Source organism: Silurus meridionalis, chromosome 6, assembly GCF_014805685.1.
Source record: "Silurus meridionalis isolate SWU-2019-XX chromosome 6, ASM1480568v1, whole genome shotgun sequence".
NCBI classification, from domain to species: Eukaryota; Metazoa; Chordata; class Actinopteri; order Siluriformes; family Siluridae; genus Silurus; species Silurus meridionalis.
In genome coordinates this window covers 5,830,255-5,854,288 of record NC_060889.1, presented here as the reverse complement: position 1 = coordinate 5,854,288, position 24,034 = coordinate 5,830,255, and the positions used below count along the sequence as shown (strand labels likewise).

General features: G+C 42.3%; 1 protein-coding gene, 1 non-coding gene and 1 gene segment (V, D, J or C); all 3 read left to right on the top strand.

Moving 5' to 3' along the window:
* The first annotated feature begins 231 nt into the window (after positions 1-231).
* LOC124386880 lies at positions 232-758 on the top strand. The segment is given in 2 exon segments: positions 232-281; positions 406-758. Coding segments are annotated over 2 exon segments (390 nt in total).
* Positions 759-1,875: 1,117 nt separating this feature from the next.
* Positions 1,876-1,947, top strand: trnae-uuc. The gene has a single exon. It is a non-coding gene; the product is annotated as a tRNA-Glu (tRNA).
* A 14,572-nt stretch (positions 1,948-16,519) lies between these two features.
* On the top strand, positions 16,520-18,852 carry LOC124387065. Its single transcript, XM_046851159.1, has 5 exons — positions 16,520-16,559; positions 16,687-16,976; positions 17,790-17,820; positions 17,982-18,326; positions 18,845-18,852. Exons 1-5 carry the CDS (start codon positions 16,520-16,522, stop codon positions 18,850-18,852), a joined length of 714 nt encoding a protein of 237 aa, XP_046707115.1.
* The last annotated feature ends 5,182 nt before the right edge of the window (positions 18,853-24,034 follow it).

The window sequence follows — 24,034 nt, the reverse complement described above, 5'->3', positions numbered from 1 at the left end:
CTGATGAGGCTGAAGCCCCCAATGCAGCAACATCACTTATAAAAACAAATATAACAGAAATGAAAATTTTTACAGATTAAAATAATGCATTAATTCGGAATGCTTCATTTAGAATCAACAATCTGTCAGTAACATTGGTGACTTGGTCATGTGATGCTGTGAGGTGGAGCTTCATGAACATTTATGATGCTACAGAGTGCAGAAAGTTCAGTATAGTTTCATTCAGCAAAGAGCATTTATCATGTTCACTATCATTTTCATGTGTCTGTGGTTTTCAATAGGTGAGTTACATTCAGATTATTTTTTAATTTATTTATTGCATAATATGTGATTAATTATTCTGTGACTCTGCAGTTATATAATAATAGATTATATAATCATTAAATGTTTTCATCTCTATGACAGGTGACTCCATGGCGGATTCAATAAAGTCACTTGTCACTCATAAAGTTGTAGATGAAGGTGATGATGTTACTCTGTCCTGCAGCTACAAAGACTTTAGTGGTTCTGTAGGGAATCTGCAGTGGTACAAACAAGATCCAAAATCTAATCCTGAGTTCATTCTTTATATTTATGAAAGTGGAGCTTTAAGTCCCAACATCCCACCAAGAACGAGTGCTAAAGTTCATGGAAATAAACAAGTGGATCTGCACATCTCCTCTGCTGCTGTATCAGACTCTGCACTGTACTACTGCGCTCTGACGCCCACAGTGACAGGAAACCAAACTCCACTGTACAAAAAGCACTACACATGACAGCAGCAGATTCATGATTTTCTCACTCTAATTTATTTACAAAACAATACTTTCTGTTTTAAGAAGACTTAGCTCAGAGAAAAGGAAAGGAGAAGAGACGCAAAACAGCAAAACAAAATGAGAAATAAAGAAATTAAAATCTGACGTTTTAAAGCTGTATAAGTGATGGGTTTTACTGGAAACCAGTGCAGAAGTCTGTACTTTATCTGTACAGTAACTTCCAGAAGTCCAGTGTTTCTGTCTGATATTAATTTATAGTTCTGAATATATAAATTGTGAGATGTGCCTCTGTTTTCTGATCACAGTCACATATATTATTGAACCAAAATTCTATCCTTCACACATAAATAAAGAAATATAAAATAAAGTAAATAATAAACAAAAGTGTGCAGAGGTTTATGTACAGTATGTTTGTTAAATCATGAGATACAACATATCCAAAAGATGCATTGTGTTGATCAGCAACAGTGGAATAGTTGTGAGTTGTAATGGAGTCTCAATTAACTTTCACTTATACTGTAAAGTGATGATCTGGTCAAAATGAGGAATGAAGAAATTAAAATCTGAAATGTTATTTTATTTTTATGATTACAATGATGACAGAACTGTAGACAGTATTACAGCTCTGACTTGATATTTGTACATTTATATGATTAAATAAAATATAATAATAATAATACATTTAAAATTTAAATAATTACAGGTTTGTGCTGAGGAAATGTACATTGTAAATACAGTAATTATTTATTTGTAGTTATATTTTTTTGTAAATTGTATAGAACATAATGAATGTATATGATTTGTGATCTTGGACTTTGAGTAACATTTCTGATTATTTCAATAAAGCAAACTAACCGATAAAGATGGGATTCGAACCCACACGTTCAGAGCACAATGGATTAGGATTAGTCCATTGCCTTAACCACTCGGCCACCTCGTCCTTAGATTTTATTTGCGCGTTTTATGTGTTGAGTCTAACGCCATCTACAGACAAAATACTTTTTGACCTTATGCACGATGCCACAGTTTGACACACTGAGATCAAAGGGATGTGTTTCAATGGATCCAAAGTTGGTCCTCATCTGACACAGCCCTTTGTGATCAGGTTTTGGCATCTGTTTCCCATATGGTCTAGCGGTTAGGATTCCTGGTTTTCACCCAGGCGGCCCGCGTTCGACTCCCGGTATGGAAAGCCTTCTTTTTGCTTCAATAAGGGCGTTGAATTTTGCATCCACTTTGCTCGAGGAGCCACAGCTACCCCAGCTGGTATTAGAGTCATGGTATGGTGCTTTCAACATAGCACGCTAAATCTGACTTTGGCCACGTTTTGCATCACGCTTGTAAGTTGACTTTCACAAAGCTCAACGCTGTACACCATTGAAATGGTTACCAGAAGGAAAGACGAATGAGGTGAACAGCTCCCAGTGTGGCCCATGTCGTCAGTCAGTAGTTTACATTTCAGGGCAAACATCACTTACCTCTGATTAGTAACAATATTCATTTCATCTTCAATAGAAAGTCTTGATTTCTGTTTCTTTTACTACAACATTTACTCAATCCAGGACACATTACACACACTGTGCACACTTCGCTTTAAGCCCTAATGGCTCACTGACATCTTTATAGCATCACCAAGAGCAGCAGCTGGTTTGTTCCTCACCTCAGTGAAATACCTCAGAAAATGTTTGTTATACTGTTTAATATACAGAATTTTTTACATAATTTAACTACATCCTAAATTAATTTGTTTATATTTATTTTTTATAGTGGACTATTGTTAAAATTATTATAATTACATAATTTTCATGGTTTGTGTTTGTTTATTATGTGCTCAGGACAGATTCCCCGTGTGATTCTGAATGTAAAGTCAGTATGTTTCAGTAAAAACCAACAATCTGACAGTAATAATGTTGACTCTGTCACGTGATGCTGTAGGGTGGAGCTTCATAAACTTGTATGATGTTAACATATTAGTGTACAGAAAGAGCTCAGAATATTTTTATTCAGGAAAAAACATTCATCATGTTCACTGTTATATTTACGTGTCTGTGGCTTTCACTAGGTGAGTTATATATTAATATTTTTTGTTCCTTCAATATGTTAAGTATTGAATTAGTGATAAATGAGTGTGTGGTGAGGAGAAAAAGCAGAATGTAAGATTATTTATTTATTGTTTGTGCACACATTAAAAGTTAAATGCATTATGTTCTCTTCTATAACAGGTGACTCAATGGGAGATTCAATAAACCCAAGTTTCACTCATGAAGTTGTAAATGAAGGTGATGATGTTACTCTGTCCTGCAGCTACAGCACAAGTGCTACATACAGCTACCTGCACTGGTACAGACAACATCCGAGATCTAACCCTGAGTTCCTTTTTTACATTTATGATTTAAGTGGAGATAAGGGTGACTCCATTCCACCACGTCTGGATGTTAATGTGGATAAAACTAATAAGCAAGTGGATCTGATCATCTCCTCTGCTGCTGTATCAGACTCTGATCTATACTACTGTGCTCTGGTGCCCACAGTGACAGGAAATCACTGTGAAATACAACAAAGCAGTTTGTTGTATTTCTAGAAAAGTATCCAAAACTGGCTTCTTTACAAGTGCAGTGTTCATCTTCTGAAGGAAAAATATGAATCATTTCTCAAAAGTTTTTTTTCCCCTAAAAAGTTGTTTGAAACATCCAGTTCAACATGTTTTTATTTGTATAGATGTCAGGAAACACAGGTGCTGGGCTAGGTGAGTAGAGTGGATGGGAGGACCCAAATGCAGGATGCAAACAGGAGTTAGACAAAACAGACTTTAATATAAAAAGGTAGGGCAAAGGGGCAAAGGCAAAAACACAATCCAAAAACAGTCCCGGGTCAAGGCACAGGCAAACAGGGCAATGCAAGGAGACAAAACTAAAGCCGAAAAAACAGTCCGCGGGAAAAACGGCAAGATGGCCGCCGGCACAGAAGTGCATGCCGCGAAACCGGAAGTGCGCACAGTGTGCCCGGGAGATCCTAACAATAGATGTTTTAACAATAAACTTTGTCCCAAAGCAGCTTTACAAAAAATAAATTGATTCCAAATATGTATTTAAAATGTATAGATTATTAGTTTATCCCTAATTAATAAGTTAGTGGCTGAAGAAAACTTGAGAGGACCCCATCCTTATCTGGGTGACACCAAATATCCATTCATTTTAGTTTTATCTTTGTTTAAGTTTTCAACTGTTTACTGATGGAGACTTGATTCAACCAATTTAACAGTTAATGGCAATTGAAGCCCCAAACCATTGTAGCAGACTGTTTATATTAATTACAGTCCAAATCCATCTTCATGGTTCCTGAGTTTAATCCTCAGTACTTGAGTGTAAACAACCCTAGAATAAAGATCACTCTACACTAATGTACTTTACACAGGATTTAATGAAAGACACGTTACACACGGTGTAACGGGTAATATAAGTTGCGCTTCTATTAGGAGCATAGCGGTATTTGGGGAAAGGACCGGCACTGCATTCTTCCGGTATTACTGCATGTGTGGAGACCGAGAATTATGTCCTTTTCTGATGCTCATTTCTAAGTTTCTTCAACTAACCTATAATGCTGTTGCAAAGAAAAATAAAAAAGTACGAGTTTTGGAAACCTGTCTGTGCTTATATGATTTCTGTTGCAACTGGAGTTAGTGAGCTCTCCCTTCACCCAGACTCAACGCGCTACAACGGCTTGTATCTAAACAGTAGCCTACCAAGTAAGTCATTGTTCACTGTCTCCCTCCTTCCTTTCACAACTACAGTGGTACCTTGACCTACGAGTGCATTAATGTACGAGTTTTCCGAGGTACGAGCGGTCACTCTGTCCATTTTTTTGCTTTGTTACGCGAGCAAAAAATTGAGGTACGAGCTCGAGAGGCCGCTGCTAGATGGCGAAGTGAAGCCAGAAAGCGAAGATTGTGACGAAAATTAAGATAAGCAAAGAAGAAAAAGTAAAAATTTTAACGTTTAGGGATACGTAGTGTACAGGAGTGATAGTAAAAAACAAGTTTTTCCTCCGCTTCCGCTTATCGCCACTACCCCCCCTCCACACATACACACACACACACACACACACACACACACACACCACCGGCATTTTCGTTAGCTCAAGTCGTCTCATCTCCAAGGAAAATACACTGAATAAAACCTTATTACAGTGGAACCCGGTAATCTCGCCCTCGGTTACCTCGACAACCCTATTAAGTCGACGTTTTTGAAGTGGAACCCCCAAATTCTCGCTTTTTCTAAGCATTTTTTATTGGTTATGTCGACTTTTTTATGTCGCCGAACCCTAATATCTCGAGCACAAGGGGGGAAAAATTTGCCATTTAACGTCGGTTATCTCGGTGCAGCCACAGAAGAACTCTGTGGAAAAGTGGTGGAAAAATCAAACCATACAGCTGCTACAGGTGTTGTATTGTATGCTGGTGAATCTTTGCTGTTAGTTATGGCACATATGCCTTTTGTTGTTAAATGTTATGCGATGAACGGGAGGCGAAAGCCGCGCTTGGTGGCGCAGAACGTGGGATGAGCAGCAAAAGCATAGAATGAACACCGGCAGGATCGGGGGAATCCGCGGTGCGCTTTGGGAAGAAAAGAGCAGCCGTTGAGAGAGTGCCGGTGGGAAGGCACGTACCGGGATACACATGAGCGATAACAACGACCACCGTGAACCAACATATCCCAACAATAGCGGACAGTGAGAGTGTGGAAGTTTAAATAGAAGCTGGTGATGATGATAAACGAGCACCATATGTGCGCGATTAAAGGATTCCTGACAGATAAACATGTACTGTATGTATTTTTATAGCATGCCTTCATCAAACAAATTGCGGCAACGCTGTTGTGTAAAAAAACCCTTCAAAAACACGTGCATTCACATTTTCATTTATTAAAGCACATCATGTACATAAAGAAATTTCAAGCACGTTAATATATTGCCGCCATATTGATTTTCGTTTATCTCGATCATCGTTCACCTCGATGCTTTTTGGCAACCCCCTAGGACATCGACATAACCGGGTTCCACTGTATATCTTTACATACTCTTTCAATTATGTTTTTATACAAGATTTGTTATTTAGAAATGTATTTTCCAATTTAATAACATGAAACATAAAAACGGGGTGTCATTTTGAGGGTTGGAACGGATTAATGCCATTTTAAGTATTTTCAATATGGAAAACTGATTTGATGTGTGAGCAAATTGAGATACGAGCTCGTCCACGGAACGAATTAAACTCGTAGGTCAAGGTACCACTGTATTTCTCTCGAGAGTTTATCACAAAGGTAAGGTGTGTTTTTTCGTTTCCGTTCGACAATTTCATTGGTCTAATGTTATGGGGTTCAGTTTTTTGGCTTGAAGTTTGTGAAACCGGGAAAAACCCAGAAAAAATACATAAATTTGCTGCTTCTTTGTTTAAGCCGTGGGGTTCAAAACTTGGGAAAAATGTAGCGGCTTATAGTCTGAAAATACGGTTCTTCCTCACAACCCTAACCCTAACCCACTAATACAGAGAACACCTTAGGAAATTTTAATATTTGAGTTGTCTTTGTTAATTTCTTATTTATTATAATATCAGATATTCTTCTATACCACCTTTTTACCATTGTCAGAAAATTCAGTACAACATGGACATTAAGAACATTAACACACATCATAAACTCTCTGAACAAATCTCTAAATTAACTCTGTATTTACATTTAATATTAACTTTATTTATTTGATTTAAAAAAATAAATAAAAATCCTCCATCTTTGTAATTTCCCATGAAATGAGGGCAGAATTTACACGAGTATAAACTGAGGCATTGATGACAGAATGGTCATGACTACACCTCAGTAAAAGTGGGCGGAGCTCGATGTGGTGAGATACAGTTTAGACAGTTTCACAGAGATACTGACATTTATATCTACTGCAAGACACAACCATCATGTTCCTCTTCTTTCTTTTCATAGTTGTTCAAATCATTGGTAAGTCTTTTATATTCTACACAAACTTTATGTGGATGCTGGAGATTTGTACTGAAACATAAACATGATGATTCAGTTGAAGATCCCATCAAAGATATTTTCTTTACCTACTTGCAATTTACTTGTGCTGGTTGTGAGCTGCTTTTTACTTCCTGAAGGCAAAACTGAAGACTGAAATACTCACACATTAACAGAACTGAAAATTGTGTATGAAAATAAAAATTGTCATTGTCCTAATATCTTTTGACTCATTTGTATGAATCCAAGGCCTTTTAGTGCTTTTTATTATTGAAGTAAACTGAGTAAGCAAAATGAATGAGTTGTGATGAATATGAATAAATATGAGTGGGCGGAGCTACATGTGGAGACATCAGAGACAATCTCAGATACACAACCCTGACATTTATTTCTAAAGCTGAAGGTCTGAACTAAACACTCAGGATCACAATGTTACTCCTCTTCTTACTTTTCTTCACTATTGCTGATATTGGTAAGTTTTATATTACACATTAAATTAATCATTTTTAATGAACAGGAACAGTTTCCACTTAAATTTATAATTTAACAATGGTCATGATATTATTGTATTTTTTATATAGTAGAATCTGCTGATTACAGCATTAAACCAGAAGAAACCACTTTATCTGTAACTGAAGGCAGCAACATCACACTGTCCTGCACATATACTGGATCAGTTTACAGTCTTCACTGGTATCAACAAAAACCTGAATCAAGACCAGAGTTTCTGCTGCTGATCACTGAAAGCACTAATCAAGTCATAGATGCTCAACCACCTCATCCACGATTGTCCATAAAACTTGACAAAACTAATAAGAAAGTGGATCTGCACATCTCCTCTGCTGCTGTATCAGACTCTGCACTGTACTACTGCGCTTTGACGCCCACAGTGACAGGAAACCCAACTCCACTGTACAAAAAGCACTACACATGACTGCAGCAGATTCATGCTTTTCTCACTAGATGGAGCTGTTTACATGTTTACCTCTGCATGTTCAACCTCCTGTCTGAGTTTCAGTCTGATGACCTTGAAGAAGTTTAAACTAAGAAGTGATCTAATTGATCCCACCTACATAATATCCTGAGTTTGTCAGTAAGTCAGCTGCAGCCTCATTGGATTGGTGTAATTTGGTAAAGTATTTAATTTGTAAGACCTACAATTTCTCTAATTTCCTTTATTAACTGTAGATTAAAAAAAATACATGTATAATAACTTCCTTTTAAACTCTTCTTGAGGTAGTTTCATGATAATGATCCACTAAAACCTTGTATATGTTTAACAGTGTTTCCTACACACAGGTGATATTGAAGAATTCACAAATATATCACGCCTCAATAAAGCAGATAAAATTGAGCAGGAGATAAAAACATTGATCTAGATGAAGTTATTGTTTCCATTTTCCTAAATACATCAGTGTAGAACAGAGATGACCAAACTACAGTCAGAGATCCAGTTATCCCATGGTGACCTTCGATTTTGCTCATTATGCAATATATGATAAAAGGGAAACAAAAAAGAAAACAGGAACGGGGTTGCCATTCATTCAGTTCAATTTATTTCATTTTTATTTGTATAGCACTTTAACACTGAACATTGCCTCAAAGCAGCTTTACACAGATAATGTGGTGACAAAGAATGAATAAGATGAATAAAGATTGTTGTTTATAAGTGTAAGTTTGTTCCTAATGTCTCATTATTACATTCTTTCATATCTAACCAACTTACCAACTTTTTGATTTTTTAATATAATAATATAAACTGAGAAGTAAACTAACTCACTCCCACCTACATACTATTCAAAGTTTTTCAGTAAATCAGCTGCAGCCCAATTTGGAAAAACAAAACAAAAAAAAAAAGCACAAACTTCATGTATCTCATTAGAGGTCACTGATATTGCAGGCATATGGCTGTATTGCTTATAACCTGAATAGCTGCATTAGACATTCAACTCTTGTGCTATTAATGGAATTTAATTTGACTGTAAGTTTTATTGAAAGAGAAGACATCGGAAAAACTGCATCAGCTGAGAGAGTTTTTATATATATTTATTTCTAAATATAAAGAATTCATGAATAAAAGGAAACATGGCAGTTCTAGTTTTAATAAAATACAGTTTGGTGTAATGCAACATTTACTTTTAGCCCATTTCCCTTATTTAAGTGAGATTCTTTTGCCTCTTAAGAAAAAGTTTGAGCTCCTCTTGTGTAGAATGATATTTTTTTATCATAATTACATTATTATTTGGATTACAATTAAAATTTGATTAAAATATGTTTGATGAATGCAAAATCAGCATCACATCTGTCAGTAACATTGGTGACGGTCATGTGATGCTGAGGGGCGGAGCTTCATGAACCTTTATGATGTTAACTGGTTAGAGCACAGAATTTTCTCAATCAGATAAAACCATTCATCATGTTCACTGTTATAATGATGTGTCTGTGGCTTTCACTAGGTGAGTTATACATAGATATTTATTACTCATTCAGAAATATTAAATGTTTATTTAATCATTAATTAGACAGTGTATTGATGAAAAAGCTTAATATATGGTACATACTAAAATATGTAGTTGTAGAAACAGAACAGAATGGTTCTTCAGCTAAATAGATCTCTGATAAAGAGCATCAGATCATTAAATCCATCTTTATCATAAAAAAATATAAGCCTGATAGCTGTCTATTATGTCGTGCTGATTAAGAAATCAGAATTGTAAAAAGTACTAGAAAAGTACTAGAGCTCCACACAACCCTGCTCACATTCTCTGATGATGAATCCTCATTTTCACAATAAAACCTCTGTGATATAAACTACAGCTGTTCTTCTATCATACACACTGCACTAATATTATCCTCACTCCTACCCTGAATATACTTAGTAGTAGTTTTCTCCTCTCCTCTCCTCTCCTCCTCTCTCTCCTCTCCTCTCCTCTCCTCTCCTCTCCTCTCCTCTCCCCTGTAGCTCGTTGGAGCCGTCCTTCATTTGTAGTGACTGTAATGTTTTATTTGTCCATGTGAGATCAATAAACCTGGTCTTTTATATTGACATCCATGTCTCCTTGCCATCTATGTTAACGAACCCGTGTGCTCCTCCCACCACCTCACCATGCATAAATAAAATATTACAGAATGTAATAACTGGATTATATTTTAATAGATTCAAATGTTAGATTGTATATAGTACATTCATTATAAGTGTAGTCATAATTACACTAATATCAGTGTGTGTTTGCTAAAAAAAGAGCACAAGTTTTCCCATGTGCTGCTAAATGTAAATACAGAATGTCAGTAACATTGTTGTGAGGTGGAGCTTCATGAAGTTTTATGATGTTACAGAATCAGAAAACAGAAAGACCTCAGAATATTTTCATTCAGCTAAAACATTCATCATGTTCACTGCTGTAATTATGTGTCTGTGGCTTTCACTAGGTGAGATTAGATTTTTTTAAGTGAATAAAAATTGTGTGGAAATTAAATGTGATTATTTATTCTCTAATAAATCAGAATATGAGTTTGATTATGCAATTCTGGCTTAATATAAAGTGTTCTAATGTTTAATGTTCTGTGTAAAAGTTAAATGATTATGTTCTCTTCTATATGACAGGTGACTCCATGGCAGATTCAATAGAACCACTTTTTACTCATAAAGTTGTTGATAAAGGTGAAAATGTTACTCTGTCCTGCAACTACGAAACAAGTAATACAAACCCCAACCTGCACTGGTACAGACAACATCCAAAATCTAACCCTGAGTTCCTTCTTAATATTATGCAAAGTGGAACTCTAATTTCCAAAGTATCAATAAGACTGGGTGCTAAAGTTTATGATGATAAAAATAAAAAAAGAGTGGATCTGATCATCTCCTCTGCTGCAGTATCAGACTCTGCATTGTACTACTGCGCTCTGAGGCCCACAGTGACAGGAAACCCAACTCCACTGTACAAAAAGCACTACACATGACTGCAGCAGATTTGTGCTTTTCTCACTAGATGGAGCTGTTTACATGTTCACCTCTGCATGCTCAACTTCCTGTCTATAATTTCAGCTTCTTCTTGAAGATCAACAATCATTAGGGTAATTTACTAATGTATTTGTGTAAAACCTAAACTTTCTCTTATTTCGTTCGTTAACAATAAATTTGGAAAAAGAAATCTTGTATTAGTTCATCAGTGTTTCCTACACAGGAGTTATTGAGGAATTCACAAATAAATTGTGCCTTAATTAAGCAGATGGAATTTAGCAGGAGATGAACCTGAGACTAATCTTTAAAGTAGCCTGGATCAGTAATGTGTCCTAGTACTTTATGGAACACTGTAACTTTGATGAATTTTATTTAACTGGAGCGTCATGATTTGATAGATTTAGCATTCACACTTAGAAGTTATCTGAAGTAATCAATACATCTACTGTCATGGAGGGGAAAAGAAAAGGAGAATCTGGAGTACATGGGAAAAACTACAATATAAAATATAAAATAAATACAAAAGGAATTCAAAAGCAATTAAAACATGCAATAGTTTACTCATTTTAATATATCTTTTAGTTTAGAGCAGAGATGCCCAAACTAGGGTCCGCAGGCTAAAGTTGGTCCCTGTTGACATTTGATTTGGCCCGTCATGTCATATATGATAAAAGGACAAAAAAGAGTAAGGAGGATGCCATTGCCACAAAGATTCATAACTAAGTTACCATAACTTTTTTATGTTTAATGTTCCCTCAAAGTGAACAGCGTGCCGCCGCCTGCCCGCAAAAGGGATGTCGTGCCGCCGCCTGGCCGCGAAAGGGACATCGTGCCGTCGCCTGGCCGCGAACTGAACGTCGTGCCGCCGCCACAGAGTCCCCGAGAGCTCATCTCCGCTCCACAGAGTCCCCGAGAGCTCCTCTCCACTCCACTGAGTCTCCAAAAGCTCCTCTCCGCTCCAGCATGTCCCACCTCCGAGCTCCTCCGATGGCGCCGTCTCGCCTCCGAGCTCCTCAGATGGCGACGTCTTGCCTCCGAGCTCCTCCGATGGCGACGTCTCGCCTCCGAGCTCCTCCGATGGCGACGTCTCGCCTCCGAGCTCCCTTGAAGGTGACGTCTCGCCCCCGAGCTCATCCGATGGTGATGTCTCGCCCCTGAGCTCCTCCGGTGACGACGTCTCACCTCTGAGCTCCTTCGATGGCGGCATCACCCCTCTTAGCTCATTAGATGGCAGAGTCACTCCTCTGAACTCCTTCGTCAGCGACGTCTCTCTCCTGAGCTCCTCCGTCGGTGACGTCTCGCCCCCTGGCTCCTCCGTTGGCGACGTCTCGCCCCCGGGCTCCTCCGTCGGCGACGTCTCGCCTAAAAGCTCCTCCGAAGGCTACGTATCGCCTAAGAGCTCCTCCGAAGGCGGCGTCTCGCCTAAGAGCTCCTCCCACAAAGACGTCTCAGCCCCAAGTCTCCCAAAAGGTAAAGCTACAGAGTTCCGCTTCAGGCGTTGTTTCGCTTCCGGGTTCCTCTCCGGCCGACGTAACACCTCCGTGTCCCTTTCCGGGCGACATTTTTCCTCCAGGTCCCTTTAGAGGATGACGAAACACTCCCAAGTTCCTCTGAAGGCGTCGTCACGGCTTACAGCCCCGGCGAAGGTGTCACTGTGTTCCTCATCTCCGCCGTGGGCGTCACTCGGCCTCTCAACACCACCGAGGATGCTTTTCTGCTCCCGGTCTACACCGAGTACATCACGCATTCCCTGATCTCCGCTATGGACATAGCTTCGCTCCTGACCTCCGTGGTTGGCACCCCTTCGGTCCAGGTCTCCGAAGAAAGGCATCACTCTGTTTTGGGTCTCCAGGGTGGACATCGTTACGCTCCTGACCTCCGTGCTGGACATCACTCTGCTCCAGACCTCCCCAGTGGGCGTCAATCCGCCCCTGATTGCTGCCGAGTACGTCACTCGGTCTCTAGTCTCTGCCGGGGAGGTCACTCAGCCTCTGGACTCCGCTGCGGACGCAGCTTGGTCCCTGTCCTACGCCGGAGCTGTCTCTCCGCCTCCGGCCTCTGCTGAACCTGTCTCTCCGTCCCCAGTCTCTGCTACAGGCGGTCCTGACCAGAGATTCTCTCTCGTGTTTATAAAAAGAATATATTGTTGGTACATGCATTAATTCTTTATTAAATTTTTCTACACAGGTCATTTCTGTGCATTCAGGTACACCCTGAATGAGATATCAGTCCTTTGCAGAACTTCATGCATAAACCCTTTTACACACTCATTCACACTTTAATTAATCCCAGCAAATTTCTTATAGTCATGTTTTTTAGAAACCCACACAGACACGGGGTGAAAACACAGAACGTTACACAAACTGACAATACCTTCAGCACACACACCTCCGTTAACCTGCTGAAGTGCACCTGATCCTCAAATCCCTCTTTCTCATGAAAACATACCTGAGAGCTGCCTATCATGTAATGCAGACTTAGAAATCAGAGCTAGAATTGTGTTCAGGGCTGAAGTGTGCCTTCCTTTCACTGTGAATGTCACACTTTCATCACATTGTTGCATTTGTGGTGAGTTGGAGGAAATATAATCAATATTAGACTGTAGTTTTAAAACCCAGCCATTATGCATGCACAAGCCAGTGCACTCTTAGTGCCGGTCCCAAGCCCGGGTAAATGGGGAGGGTTGTGTTAGGAAGGGCATCCAGCGTAAAACATGTGCCAAATCAAATATGCGGATCACAAATAAGAATTTCATACCGGATCGGTCGAGGCCCGGGTTAACAACGACCGCCACAGGTATCGTTAGCTGACAGGGTACCGGTGGAAATTGGGCTACTGTTGGACGAAGGAGGAGAAGGAGAGGAGGAAGACGTCTACAGAGACGGCAGGGAAAGGAGCAGTCTAGGAGAGTGGAGGTTCGGGTTGGTACTTTAAATGTTGGTACTATGACGGGTAAAGGGAGAGAGGTAGCTGATATGATGGAGAGGAGAAAGGTAGATATGCTGTGTGTTCAGGAGACCAAGTGGAACGGGAGTAAGGCCAGGAACATTGGAGGTGGATTTAAACTGTTTTATCATGGTGTGGATGGATAGAGATATGGTGTAGGGGTGATTCTGAAGGAAGAGTACAGTAAGAGTGTAGTGGAGGTGAAAAGAGTTTCTGATAGGGTGATGATCGTGAAGGTGGAAGTTGAAGGGATGATGATAAATGTCATTAGAACAGAGGTGATGAGGAGGTGATGGGTAGGTATGGTTTTAAGGAGAGGAATGTGGAAGGGCAGATGGTGGTAGATTTTGCTAAAAGGATGGAAATGGCAGTGGTGAACACTTATTTTAAGAAGAAGGAGGATCATAGGGTGATGTATAAGAGTGGAGGAAAGTGCACACAGTTGGACTATGTGCTATGCAGGAGATGCAACCTGAAGGAGATTGGAGACTGTAAGGTGTTGGCAGGGGACAGTGTAGCTAGACAGCATCGGATGGTGGTCTGTAGGATGGTTTTGGAGGCGAAGAAGAAGAGGAGGAGAGTGAGGACTGAAAGAAGAATAAGATGGTGGAAACTAAAGGAGGAAGAGTGTAGTGTGAGGTTCAGGGAAGAGGTCAGACAGAGACTCAGTGTTGTTAAGGAGGTGTTGGATGATTGGGCAACTACTGCTGGAGTGATGAGGGAGGCAGCTAGAAAAGTACTTGGTGTGACATCTGGAAATAGAAAGCAAGACAAGGAGACGTGGTGGTGGAATGAGGAAGTGCAGGAGAGCATAAGGAGAAAGAGGTTGGCAAAACAGAAGTGGGATAGACAGAGTGATGAAAAAAGTAGGCAGGAGTACAAGGAGATGTGGCAGTAGGTTAAGAGGGATGTGGCAAAAGCCAACGAAAAGGCATATGAGGAGCTGTATGGTTGGACACTAAGGAAGGAGAAAAGGATTTATACCGATTGGCCAGACAGAGGGACCGAGCTGGGAAGGATGTACTGCAAGTTAGAGCAGTAAAGGATGGAGAGGGAAATGTGTTGACTAGTGAGGAGAGTGTGTTGAGAAGGTGGAGGGAGTATTTTGAGCAGCTGATGAATGAGGAAAATCAGAGAGAGAGAAGGTTGGATGATGTGGAGTTGGTGAAGCAGGAAGTGGATAGGATTAGTAAGGAGGAAGTGAGAGCACCGATTAAGAGGATGAAGAGTGGAAAGTCGGTTGGACCAGATGACATACCGGTAGAAGCGTGGAGATGTTTAGGAGAGTTGGCAGTGGAGTTTTTGACCAGATTGTTTAACAGGATTTTGGAAGGTGAGAAGATGCCTGAGGAATGGAGAAGAAGTGTGCTGGTACCGATCTTTAAGCATAAAGGAGATGTGCAGTCTTGCAGTAACTACAGGGGAATTAAATTGATCAGTCACACCATGAAGTTATAAGAAAGAGTAGTGGAAGCCAGGCTCAGAGAATAGGTGACCATCTGTGAGCAACAGTATGGTTTCATGCCGAGGAAGAGCACCACAGATGCCTTATTTGCTTTGAGAATGTTGATGGAGAAGTATAGAGAAGGACAGAAGGAATTGCATTGTGTATTTGTGGATTTAGAGAAGGCGTACAACAGGGTGCCAAGAGAGGAGTTGTGGTATTGTATGAGGAAGTCAGGTGTGTCGGAAAAGTATGTGAGGGTGGTGCAGGACATGTATGAGGACAGTGTGACGGCAGTGAAGTGTGCAGTAGGTACGACAGACTGGTTCAGGGTGAAGGTTGGACTGCATCAAGGATCGGCCCTGAGCCCTTTCCTGTTTGCAGTGGTGATGGAGAGGTTTACGGACGAGGTCAGACAGGAGTCTCCCTGGACCATGATGTTTGCGGATGATATTGTGATTTGTGGTGAGAGTAGGGAGCAGGTTGAGAAGAGCCTGGAGAGGTGGAGGTATGTGCTGGATAGAAGGGGAATGAAACTCAGTAGGAGTAAGACAGAATACATGTGTGTGAATGAGAGGGAGGGCAGTGGACTGGTGCGGTTGCAGGGAGAAGAGCTGGGGAAGGTGGAGGAGTTCAGGTACCTGGGGTCAACAGTGCAAAGTAATGGGCAGTGTGTTAGAGAAGTGAAGAAAAAAGTGCAGGCAGGGTGGAGTGGGTGGAGAAGAGTGACAGGAGTGATTTGTGATAGTAGGGTATCTGCAAAAATAAAAGGGAAAGTTTATAGGACTGTGGTGAGACCTGCGATGTTGTATGGATTAGAGAGAGTGGCATTGAGTAAAAGACAGGAGGTGGAGCTGGAGGTAGCAGAGCTGAAGATGTTAAGGTTTTCGTTGGGAGTGACGAGGATGGATAAGATTAGAAATGAGTTTATTAGAGGGACAGCGCATGTAGGATGTTTTGGTGACAAGGTGAGGGAGGCGAGATTGAGATGGTTTGGACATGTGCAGAGGAGGGACATGAATTATATTGGAAGAAGAATGCTGAGGATGGAGCCACCAGGTAGGAGGAAAAGAGGAAGGCCAAGGAGGAGGTTCATGGATGTGGTGAGGGAAGACATGCAGGTAGTTGGTGTAAAAGAGGCAGATGTAGAGGACAGGGTGGTATGGAGACGGATAATCCGCTGTGGCAACCCCTAATGGGAGCAGCCGAAAGAAGAATAATAAGAAGAAGACAATGATGCTTTAATTCCAGATGCTTCATTAAGAATCAACAATCTGACAGTAACATTGGTGACTTGGTCATGTGATGCTGTGAGGTGGAGCTTCATGAACATTTATGATGCTACAGACTGCAGAAAGTTCAGTATAGTTTCATTCAGCTAAGAGCATTTATCATGTTTACTATCATTTTCATGTGTCTGTGGTTTTCAATAGGTGAGTTGAATTCAGATTAATTTGTTTCAAAAAATTTATTGTGTAATTTATGATTAATTATTGTGTGATTCTGCAGTTATATAATAATTGATTATCTAATCATTAAATGTTTTCTCCTCTATGACAGGTGACTCCATGGCAGATTCAATAAAGCCACTTCTTACTCATAAAGTTGTAGATGAAGGTGATGATGTTACTCTGTCCTGCAGCTACAAAGACTTTAGTGGTTCTGTAGGGAATCTGCAGTGGTACAAACAAGATCCAAAATCTAATCCTAAATTCATTCTTTATATTTATGAAAGTGGAGCTTTAAGTCCCAACAACCCACCAAGAACAAATGCTAAAGTTCATGGAAATAAACAAGTGGATCTGATCATCTCCTCTGCTGCTGTATCAGACTCTGCACTGTACTACTGCGCTCTGAGGCCCACAGTGACAGGAAACCCAACTCCACTGTACAAAAAGCACTACACATGACTGCAGCAGATTCATGTTTTTCTCACTAGATGGAGCTGTTTATATGTTTACATTCACTTCCATGATATCGACTATACCTGTTCTTCTGTCATACACAATGTTTATGTGTTATCGAACTCCTGCTCTGGTTTTTCTTAGTAACGAGTCTCAGCTGTAATCTACACACTGTCAGCTTGATTTCACAGAACTAAAATTCTTATTAATTAATTTATATTTATGTTTAAATGTAAATTGTATAGAACATAGTGCATGTATATGATTTGTGATCTTATTGCACCAACTTTTGGACTTTGTTTAATTCATTTTCAATAGAAAGTCTTGATTACTGTTACTTACTACAAAATTCACTCAATTCAGGACACATTACACACACTGTGCACACTTCCCTTTAAGCCCTAAAGGCTCACTGACATCTTTCATAGTATTACTAAGAGCAGCAGCTGGTGTGTTTCACACCTCAGTAAGATACCTCAGAAAATGTTTATCATAATTAATACACAAGGTTTTATGCAAAAATTTGATTCACATTACGCTTAGTGTTTGTTTATTATGTTCTCAGGACAGATTCCCCGTGTGATTCTGAATGTAAAGTCAGTATGTTTCAGTAAGAATAAACAATCTGTCAGTAACATTTATGACTGTCATGTGATGCTGTTGGGTGGAGCTTCATAAACCTTTACGATGTTATGATGAACATATCAGAGAACAGAAAAAATAATTTTAATTCAGCTAAAAACATTCATCATGTTTACTGTTATATTCATGTGTCTGTGGCTTTCACTAGGTGAGTTATACATTAATATTTTTTTGATATTCCATAAATGTTAAAATTTAATTAGTGATAAATGAGTGTGTGGTGAGGAGAAAAAGAAGAATGTAAGATTATTTATCTATTATTTGTGCTAACATTAAAAGTTAAATGCATTATGTTTTCTTCTATAACAGGTGACTCAATGGGAGATTCAATAAACCCAAGATTCACTCATAAAGTTGTAAATGAAGGTGATGATGTTACTCTGTCCTGCAGCTACAGCACAAGTGCTACATACAGCTACCTGCACTGGTACAGACAACATCCAAAATCTAACCCTAAATTCCTTCTTTATATTTATGATTTAAGTGGAGATAAAAGTGACTCAATTCCACCACGTCTGGATGTTAAAGTGGATAAAACTAATAAACAAGTGAATCTGATCATCTCCTCTGCTGCTGTATCAGACTCTGCTCTATACTACTGTGCTCTGGCGCCCACAGTGACAGGAAATCCAGCTGCTCTGTACAAAAACCTCGGCACAGTTTTGTTACAATATTTCCTCTTATATGGAATACACTGTATTTCTATCAGTTCATTGATGTACACTGAGAATTTGATTGAAAATTAAACTTAAAAAATTATACAAAAGCAGCGACAATATGTACATACAAAAACAGATCAATCCTTGGTGGTAAAATCCCTATCCATCCATCCATCCATCCATCCATCCATCCATCCATCCATCCATCCATCCATCCATCCATCCATCCATTCATCCATCTTCAGTAACACCTTTGCGATGGTTAAGGCACCACACATGTACAGTGATTCACATGTATTGACTATTCAGAGTGGCGAAAGGCATGTTTTTGCCAGGATGAAACAGAAAATATAAAAAAACTTGTCTGACAGAGTAGTTGTACTAAATTTGTCTTATTAGATGATATAATATCAGGTTTGAGTTGACTGACAGGGGACATTATAAATTATGAGTTAAAGGTTAGATTAAGCAAAACATGTGATTGCTAATGTCTCTTGGTTTTGTCTTCACTAGAAATCTAAACTCACACATATTTTATTGTTGTGTCAGTTCGACAATGTAACAGTCTTTACAAATTTGTTATCAGCATCTTACATGAAACTAAAAAACAAATAAGAACTGATAAATGAAAACTTAACTTAATCCAAACCCCCTTTACACTGAAATGTAGCATAAACACACCACTTTAAGTCCTTTCCTTATTGTATACTTTACAAAGCCAAAACCATAAAACGCCACAGAATGTTGGTCTTTAAAACTGCATTATAAGCAACCCAGCCATTGGGGTTGCACAAGCTAATGTACTCTTAGTGCCAGTCCCAAGCACACATAAATGGGGAGGGTTGTGTTATGAAGGGAATCCAGCGTAAAACTTGTACTAATCAAAATAAAACTGTTCTATCATGGTGTGGATGGAAAGAGAAATGGTGTAGCGGGGATTCTAAAAGAAGAGTACAGTAAGTGTGTAGTGATAAGGTGATGAACATGAAGTTAAAGGGGAGATGATAAATGGCATCAGTGCTGATGCTCATGTTGGTGAAGGCAACAGAGTTGATGAGAAGGTGATGGGTAGGTATGGCTTTAAGGAGAGAAATCTGGAAGGGCAGATGGTGGTAGATTTTGCTCAAAGGATGGAAATGGCAGTGGTGAGTACTTATTGTAAGAGGAAGGAGGATCACAGGTGACATATAAGAGCAGAGGAAGGTGCACACAGTTGGACTATGTGCTATGCAGAAGATGCAACCTGAAAGAGATTGGAGACTGTAAGGTGTTGTCAGGGGACAGTGTAGCTAGACAGCATCAGATGGTGGTCTGTGGGATGGCTTTGGATGTAAAGAAGAAGAGGAGGAGAGTGAGGACTGAAAGAAGAATAAGATGGTGAAAACTGAAGGAGGAAGACTGTAGTGTGAGATTCAGGGAAGAGGTCAGACAGGGGCTCGGTGGTGGTGAAGAGGTGCTGGATGATTGGGCAACGACTGCAGAAGTGATAAGGGAGACAGCTAGAAAGGTACTTGGTGTGACATCTGGAAATATAAAGGAAGACCAAAAGACATGGTGGTGGAATCAAGTACGGGAGAGCATAAGGAGAAAGAGGTTGGCAAAACAGAATTGGGAATGGCAGAGAGATAAAAAAAAAAAGAAGGCAGCAGGTAAAGAGGGATGTGGCAAAAGCAAAGGAAAAGGCATATGAGGAGCTGTATGAGAAATTGAATGCTAAGGAAGGAGAAAAGGATTTGTAGTGATTGGCCAGGCAGGGACAGAGCTAAGAAGGATGTGCTGCATGTTAAAGCAATAAAGGATGGAGATGGAAATGTGTTGACTAGTAAAGAGAGTGTGTTGGTGAGATAGAGTGAGAATTTTGAGCAGCTGATGAATAAGGAACTTAGAGAGAGAGAGAAGGATGATGTAGAGATGGTGAAGCAGGAAGTGAATAGGATTAGTAAGATGGAAGTGAGAGCAGCTATGGAGGAACAGTGGAAAATCAGTTGGCCCAGATGACATACCAGTAGAAGAATGGAGATGTTAAGGTGAGAGCATGCATTAGGAATGGAGAAGGAGTGTGCTGGTTTTCAATAATATGGGAAATGTGCAGACCTGCAGTAACTACAGGGAAATAAAGTTGATCAGTCACACCATGAAGTTATGGAAAAGAGTAGTGGAAGCCAGGCTGATGGAAGATGTGACCATCTGTGAGCAACAGTATGGTTTTGTGCCGAGAAAGAGCTCCACAGACGCCTTATTTTTCTTTGAGAATTTTGATGGAGAAGTATAGAGGTCAGAAAGAGTTGCATTGTGTGCTTGTGGATTTAGAGAACGCATACGACAGAGTGCCAAGAGAGGAGTTGTCATATTGTATGAGGAAGTCGGGTGTGTCAGAGAAGTATGTGAGGGTGGTGCAGGACATGTATAAGAACAGTGTGACAGCAGTGAAGTGTGCAGTAGGAATGACAGACTGGTTCAAGGTGTAGGTTGGATTGCATCAAAAATCGGCTCTGAGCCCTTTCCCGATTGCAGTGGTAATGAACAGGTTGACGGATGAGGTCATACAGGAGTCTCCATAGACTATTATGTTTGCGGATGATATTTGATTTGTGATTTGTGATGACTGTATGGAGCAGGTTAAGACGAGCCTGGAGAGCTGGAGATACATGCTGAAAAGAAGGGAAATAAAAGTTATTAGGAGTAAGACAGAGTACATGTGTGTAAATGAGAGGGAGAGCAGTGGAGTGGTGTGGTTGCAGGGAGAAGAGGTGCAGTAGGTGGAGGAGTTCAGGTACCTGGGGTCAACAGTGCAAAGTAATGGAGAGTGTGTTAGAGAAGTGAAAAAGGAGTGCAGGCAGGGTGGAGTGGGTGGAGAAGAGTGACAGGAGTGATTTGTAATAGAAGAGAATCTGCGAGAGTAAAAGGGAAAGTTTATAGGACTGTGGTGAGACCTGCGATGTTGTGTGGTTTAGAGACAGTGGCATTAAGTAAAAGACAGGAGGTGGAGCTGGAGGTAGCAGAGCTGAAGATGTGGAGATTTTTCATTGGGAGTGATGAGGATGGACAAGATTAGAAACAAGTTTATTAAAGGGACAGCGCATGTAGGCCGTTTTGGGGACAAAGTGAAAGATGCACAATTGAGATGGTTTGGACATGTGCACATCGGTAGGAGAATGTTGAGGTTGGAGCAACCAGGAAGGAGGAAAAGAGGAAGGCAAAATAGGAGGTTTATGGATGGAGTGAAGGAAGACATGCAGGTTTGAAAGAGGCAGATGTAGAGGACAAAGTAGTATGGATAGTATGGATAAAAGAAGTCCTGTATGAAAACCGGAACGCCAAAACATGCAGTACGGGAAGTCCAACATAAACAATAACGAACGGGGAGTGAATGTGAGTGAGGGGTTTATGTAGGAGCGGGGTGGAGTGATGATAAACTTCAGGTGTGCCTCGTTAAACCTGGAGCTTCAGAGAGAGTGGAGGCATGAGTGATGATGAGCTCCAGGTGTGCGTGGTTAAACCTGGAGCTCTATGGAGAGTGGCATAGAGAGCCACCATGAGAGAGGCATAGAGAGCCACCAAAGGGGGCGTGGCAGGTGGTTCCCTGACATTACCCCCCCCTGAGGGGCGGCACCTGACGCCCCAAACCCACAGACGCTCGGAGGGCCAGGGCACTCAGAGGAGGATCCCGGTGTCCGTCCAGGGTCGAACGGGACCTGGTCAGAACCGCCGCAGAACCGGAGAAGGCCAGGAAGGACCTGAGGCAGGGCGACAGCCCAGGCGAAGCGCAGGACCCGGAGGATGCCCATCCCGAAGGCACAGGACAGAACCATGCTCCCAGCGGAGGTCCAAGACGGCACGTAGCTCATTGCGGAGGCGAGAATTGGAGCGAAAACCCTGGTGAAGATCAGAGCCAGGACGAAGGCCGGAGAAACGGTTCCAGCAGCGACCGGGGACGGAGAGCTGCCTGTAGCGGAGAACAGGGACAAAGGGACGTCTTCGGCGGAGCCAGGAGGCAGAGAGACAGCTCCAGCGTCGGATAGGGACCAAGCTGCGCCCGCAGCGGAGTCCCGAGGTTGAGCGACCTCCACAGCAGAGACCTGAGACCAAGTGAGGCCCTCGGCGGCGATCAGGGCTGGATAGACGCCCAATGGGGAGGTCTGGATCGGAGCTACGTCCGTAGCAGAGATCGGAGTACGAGTGACGCACCCGGTGGAGCCCGGAATCAGAAAAACGACCCCGGTGTCGTCCAGAGGCCAAAGGCGAGACGTCGCTATCGAAGAAGCCTGGAGGCAAGACGTCGTCGAAGGAGGAGCTCTGGGGCGAGACGTCGCCTTTCAGGAAGCCCGGGAGCGAGACGTCGTCAAAGGAGGAGCTCTGGGGTGAGACGTTGCCTTCCAGGAAGCTCGGGAGCGAGACGCCATCGAAGGAGGAGCTCTGGGGCGAGACGTCGCCTCCCAGGAAGCTCGGGAGCGAGACGTCGTCGAAGGAGGAGCTCTGGGGCGAGACGTCACCATCGGAGGAGCTCGGAGGCGTGACGTCGCCTGCAGGGGTGCCCAAGAGCGAGACATCACCGGCGGAGCTCAGGGGCGAAACGTCACCATCGGAGGAGCACAGAGGCGTGACCTCGTCTTTGGAGGAGCTTAAAGGCATGACGTCGCCATCGGAGTCGCACGGAGGCAAGACATCTCCATCAGAGGAGCTTGGAGGCGGGACGTGCTGGAGCAAAGAGGAGGTCTCTGAGACTCTGTGGAGCGGAGAGAAGCTCTCGGAGACTCTGTGGAGCGGAGAGGAGCTCTCGGAGACTCTGTGGAGCAGGGAGGAGCTCTCGAAGACTCTGTGGAGCGGAGAGGAGCTCTCGGAGACTCTGTGGAGTGGAGTGAAGCTCTCAGGGATGCTCTGGGACAGAGAGAAGTTCTGCGACGTGGCTTCACCGGGAGAGAAACCCTGTGACGTGGCCTCACCTCCAGAGGAACAGTGAGGCAGGCCGTCACCTTCTGGGTGACCGTGAAGCGAGCCGTCGCCCTCGGGGAGACCGTGAGGCGAGCCGCCGCCTTCGGGGAGACCGTGAGGCGTGACGTCGACATCGGAGGCGCTCGGGACGTGACGTCGACATCGGAGGCGCTCGGAGGTATGGCTTCGCCCGGAGAGGAGCCCAGAGGCAAGACGTCGCCATCGGAGGAGCACAGAGGCGAGGCGACACCATCGGAGGAGCCCAGAGGCGAGACGTCACCATTGGAGGAGCCCAGAGGCGAGATGTCACCATCGGAGGAGCCCAGAGGTGAGACGTCGCTCACAGAGAGACTCTTTGGCAAGACGTCGCCGAAGGAGGAGCTCTGGGGCGAGACGTCGCCTTCCAGGAAGCTCGGGAGCGAGACGTCGTCGAAGGAGGAGCTTGGGGGCGAGACGTCGCCGAAGGAGGAGCTCGGGGGCGAGACGTCGCCAAAGGAGGAGCTCTCGGAGACTCTGTGGACCGCAGAGGAGCTCTCAGGGACACAATGGAGCGGAGCTGGGCTCTCCTGGAGGTCCTGGAACGGAGCCGAGGTCTCTTTAGGACTCTGGAGCAAAGCCGAGCCCTCTTCAGGATCCTGGGGTGGAAAGGAGCTGTCCCGGAAACTCTGAAGCAAAAAGGAGCTGTCCCGGAAACTCTGAAGCGGAAAAGTGCTCTCGGGGACACACTGGAGCAGAGCGGAGCTCTCCTGGGAGTCCTGGAGCGGAACTGAG